General features: G+C 42.5%; 1 protein-coding gene across 1 annotated transcript in view; it reads right to left on the bottom strand.

Annotated features, from left to right (window-relative positions):
- LOC112125121 (pre-mRNA-splicing factor CWC25 homolog) overlaps positions 1-3,393 on the bottom strand; it is an 8,085-nt gene extending 4,692 nt beyond the window's left edge. The window contains exons 1-3 of the mRNA XM_026663258.1: positions 3,312-3,393; positions 2,210-2,273; positions 1,117-1,280 (exon numbers count right to left, since the gene is read on the bottom strand). Coding sequence (XP_026519043.1) covers positions 1,117-1,280; positions 2,210-2,263 — 218 coding nt within the window. The 5' untranslated portion in view covers positions 2,264-2,273; positions 3,312-3,393. The remainder of the gene's footprint in view (positions 1-1,116; positions 1,281-2,209; positions 2,274-3,311) is intronic.
- Between the last annotated feature and the right edge of the window lie 1,876 nt (positions 3,394-5,269).

Here is a 5,269-nt window from a genome sequence, read left to right as displayed (position 1 = left end):
ATTGAAAGAGATTCAAGAGGGGAAAAAAATTCCTCCACTCGTTTATTTTGTGCATTTGGCTGCACTTTGAGTAAACTTGCTTTCACTGATTTCCCAAATAGTTGCTCTCTCCTTTTGCTTGTTTGTATGAGTCATTTTTATTCACAGCAACAGGAGGGGAAAAGAAGTTTGAAAGAATACAAGGAGTGGCAAGGAGACCAGGGGCTGCAACGATTTTATAAAAAAACTGACCAGATTCCAAATTGTCAATGTCCCTTTAACAATCTATTTTAGGGTTTTATACGGTCACCCATCATCTCTGTATCTGAGCTCCTTCCATGTAAAACTGATAGCAAGAGCCAAGTCCTTAGTGGATTTCATGGAGTCTCTGGTAGTTCTTCCTCTATGGGGTCACAACCCTGTTTGGGGTAGGAATTTTGATGAAGATTTTATTAAACTTCCTTTTTTGGGGGAAGGGTTGATAGGGATTTAGAAGTAGAAGGGAGTGTCAGCGATGTGAGAATATTTGGAAAAACTTTCCACCATAAGAATGATTACATTTAAACAACTTCTCTCTGCATGGTGTGTCTCATCTAAGGTGACCAAATGTCCCGATTTTATAGGGACAGTCCCGATTTTGGGGCTTCTTTTTATATGGGCTCCTATTACCCCCGACCCCCTGTCCCGATTTTACACACTTGATATCTGGTCACCCTAGTCTCACCCTACCCTGAATCTCCTTGTTCATTTCTGGGATAAAGAGATAATTCAAGGATTACAATTTATTTACCAAATAAAATCAAATGCTTCCCAAGCCCTGTTTGTGGTTTGGGAGATCTCTACAACAGCTACAAAGGCAGCCCCTTGAACTTGATGCAAAGCCAGGCATCTGTAGTTCCACCAGCTTTAATTTCAAGTCATTGGGATAAAGTGGTGTGAGAAATTAACGCTGCAGAAACATTAGGAAGGAGTTACAAGCAGGCTGATGGGGTAATAGGAGGAATTTTGCTGCTGAGCATTCAACGGACTTCTGAGAACTCCTCCCCTGAGAGAAGCCATGCGTGCCCTTTATTTTAATCTGTTTCAAAGTGAAGATTTCACACTCACTGTTCACCATGCCTAGGAGGAGATCTTGACCTGTGCTCAGACTCTTCCTCCTCTGTACTCTTCTTGCCAGTGTCTCTCTTAGGAGATCCGGACCGGCTCCTTGACCTAGCGCGGTCTCGGTGTTTGTGGGTGGCTCTTTCCTGGCCAGCAGCTGGAGAGCGCCGAGGCCGGTGACTGTGGTCAGGGTCTCTACTCTGGAATTAGGAAGAGAACATCGTTCAAAAGAGAGCAATTAAATGCACAACAGTCATGGGAGCCCCGGCGTGGTGCTGGTTAGGCAGAAAGAGCTAGGCTAGGCAAAGTGCATGCATATGTATGGGACAGAGGCTAAAGGCATCATCTACAACTCCATCCATTCACAAGAAGGTCTCTCTGTACATAGTCCACTGCAGTGGTTTTAGACAGATGAAACATATATTTCTATAGGGCCTTGCATCCCAACGCACTTACTACTACACACATAGAGCACCAAAAATACAGCCACTTCTGGTGTGGCGTGCAGCAGCTAACCAGAACAGTAAGGGGACAAGAACGTTTGGCCAAAACAACTGGGGCAAATCCTTGCTCTTGTGAAAAGCCCCACTAGATCTTTAGCGGGCACACAAGAACTAGGTTGTTAAGGCCTTTTCTGGAAGACAAGGGGTGAAATCCTGGATCTAGTGAAGTCAATGGGAGTTTTATCCTTGTCTTCAATGGAGCCACTCTATCACCCCAGGTGCTTAAATAGCATGATATAAAGTCAGACAAACATATGACCCTGGCACAGTAAATGGAATGGAACTTGACTTATCCACCTGGAAAGGCAGGGGTGCTGGAACAACTTGTATAGTGCGGGGGCTGAGAGCCATTGAACCAAAACTGTAAACCCTGTATATGATGGAAACCACTTCAAGCCAGGGAGTGCGACAGCACCCCCAGTTCCAGCACCTATGTTGGAAGGACAAAATCCTTGATGGGACTTGAATCTCTGGTCCCAATGGGAGCTTACCCACAAAACCACCTCCTTTCTCACTGTCCTCTTCCAGAGCCTAAAACCACTACGTCATCTCTAGAGCCATGCTTTCCTAACAGCTACATGGGCACACTCTACAGACAGTACGTTGTGAGAAGCACGTGTGCCTACCTGTAAGCCGTACCCTGGGACTTTGGGATGAACAGGTTCCCAAGAACTATCCATCTTCTTGGATCTAAACGCAAAAATTAAAGTACGGTCTTTGGCTTCTATCCACTGTAGCCATTAAACCTTTCAGAGTTTATCCAACAGTCTAACATGACAGGTATGTATCTGGAGTGTGTTTTCCCAATTTGTTTTTCCCCTACATAAAATATTAAAAATAATAAAATGTAGTCCCCTCAATGATACTGGCGGTTCGTGTATCATCCCCCCAAATCACCATGTTATAACTAAAGATAACACAGGACCACAACATGATCCGAGTGGTTTACAAAAGCAGAATAAGACATTCTTAAATGATAAGCTCTTTGGGACAGGGAAAGAGAAGGTAAATGAAAAGCACAAGAAATGAGATAGCAGGCCAGGGATGGGAGGGTCAGTTGTGCAGAGACTGATGAAAAATATCAGATTCATAAAAATGGGGTTTAAAAAAGAATTTGAAAAGGGGGGGGGTGGGGGGGGCTGACAGATTAGAAGGAAATAATTCCAAGTATAGGGGCAGCATGAGAGCAACAAGAGAGGTGAATGGAGTCATAAAACAAGAGGATTGTATAGGTACAAGTAAAAGTATAGGAAGTGAGAGCAGAGATGTAGGCGGCGGCAAAACCGTGCAGGGCCAGGGTAAGGTGCTTGAATGGGCTTTCGGTAAGATGGGGATACTGCAGAGCAGGGATTCAAAGGACTGGGGTGATGGGATGAGAATGCAGGGTGAAGAAGAGGATTTCAGCAGTAACATTTTGGTTAGCAATTTTCATCTTGTGCTAACAGTGATCTTTATCGTTAATGGCACCTGGGGCAGGCATAGCAAAAAGGGAGGGAAACTACAATATACCAACTACTCCTGTTAAAACAAGACGCGGAGGAAACAGGATTAGGTTGCGGTTTACGTTCAACTCTGCCCAAACGCACATGACTGTGCAGTCAACTGGAGCACAGCAAGCCGCCTTAGGGACCTTAAGAGCCACAGAGTGAACTCTTTTCCCTCCTATATTATATGCAAACCCAACGGGCTGGGTAGAGATTTTTAAAAAAACACAACCCCCAAACGTACCTCGCTCTGCTTTGCTCGTCGTCACTGCTGGTGCTTTCACTGCTAGAACTTTGATGTCTGCGTTTCTTGTGCTTCTTTTTCTTCTCCTTCTTCTTCTTTTTTTCCTTTCTTTCCAAGCTGCTTTGCAAATAAAAAAAAAAAAAAAAAAAAAAAACAAATTTGGTGCTGATCATTGCTGCTCACACGGTCGTTAGACAGTCACCATCATGGGAGGCTGCACAAAGATTAGATTCTGTATGGAAAGAGTCTCAGGACAACACACACTTTGCAAAATCTCTTATGAAGGGGCAAGGGACTTTTACTATGGAGCCCAACTGAGTCCTCCTCACTGTCTTTGTGACTTGGCATAGCTGATCTGTGACAAGAGAATGGAGAATGAAAATAATTTGTTACAATAATGTAACAAATAAGTGAAAGGTGAAAGATAACATGGCCCATGGGTTGGGTTTTTTTTAAACAGTTGCTGAGAGACTTTCTATATGAAAGAGCTTATTTTGTTCTTATCCAAAAGGAGGCAGGGAATAAAAAAATTCCTCTCTCTAAAGCAGTGGTTCTCAACCAGGGGAACATTTACCCCTGGGGGTACGCAGAGGTCTTCCATGGGGTACATCAACTCAGCTAGATAGTTGCCTAGTTTTACAACAGGCTACATAAAAAGCACTAGCAAAGTCAGTACCAACTAAAATTTCATACAGTGACTTGTTTCTACTGCTCTATATACTGTACACTGAAATGTAAGTACAATATTTATAGTCCAATTGATTTATTTTATAATTATATGGTAAAAATGAGAAAGTCAGCAACTTTTCAGTACTAGCGTGGCTGTGACACTTTTGTATTTTTATGTCTGATTTTGTAAGCAAGTAGTTTTTAAGTGAGGTGAAACCTGGGGGTACACAAGACAAATCAGACTCCTGAAAGGGGTACAGTAGTCTGGAAAGGTTGAGAGCCACTACTCTAAAGAGTGTTTCTTCTGGACCCCAATTCTGCTCTCACTCAATTCAATGCAAATTCTGCTTCTGATTTCTGTGAAAGAATACATACCAGTTCTTTGATTTTCTTCATTTTTACAGGATTATTCAAAACTTCCCTTTTTTTCTCTTCCTCTCTTTTCCTAACAAAAATAAGCAACATTGGGGTTTTCAAAGAACATTAATAACATCAAAGATGAAATATTAATTCAAAGCACAAATCAAGGCCTGATTCTGCAAACACTTATGCACGTAGTTAACTTTAGTACCAGGAGCTGTCTCATTGAAATCAACGGGGCTATTCAAGGCAGTAAAGTTATGCATGTGTGTATTGGCTGGACTAGGGCTTACGGCAGACTTTGTAAGTGCGACCATACAGATCCAACTGTAGGATAGGGGCCTTTGTTTTTTTTTTTTCAACTTGAAATGCTGAATAGCAAGGTCAATCAAGAATTTGTTTTATATCCCTGTGTATATTGGCTCCATGGTTCCATCATGTCCTGTCTAAGGAACTGACTTGTCCCGATGCCATCCATCCTGGCTGAGACACTAGTGAATGTCTGATACCTCAGCCAAGAGCAATATATATGTAATGCAACCAGACAATTGCGAAGCCTTGCCCATGGGAAGTAAAATTCCTTCTAGAGTCACAGAGCAATCAGTTTACAACCTGAGCATGAGATACAGCACTCCTTTGCATGCATAACTATGATTATTGGTCATAAAATTATCCAGTCTCTTTCAAAATCCAGCTGCAGGATTTAATTCTATGCAACTCTGATACAATCATTTACACCAGAGCTAGATGTAAAATTACAGCTTTGTAGAAAATGCAGCCTCTTTTTCCTACTGAAGGATTTAGAATGTACACCTTCTTATTGGAGGGCATCAACTGCTTAAAATCCCATTCACATCGGGCTACAGCATGGGCAGCAGGATACATCTTGGGCCCCCATCCTGCAAACACCTAAGCCCACAAGTAACTGT

This window comes from Terrapene carolina, unplaced genomic scaffold (genome assembly GCF_002925995.2).
Source record: "Terrapene carolina triunguis isolate 2854851 unplaced genomic scaffold, T_m_triunguis-2.0 Scaffold32976, whole genome shotgun sequence".
Lineage (NCBI taxonomy): Eukaryota > Metazoa > Chordata > Testudines > Emydidae > Terrapene > Terrapene triunguis.
The sequence above is the reverse complement of the archived record's forward strand: the minus strand, read 5'-3'. Positions and strand labels throughout refer to the sequence as shown.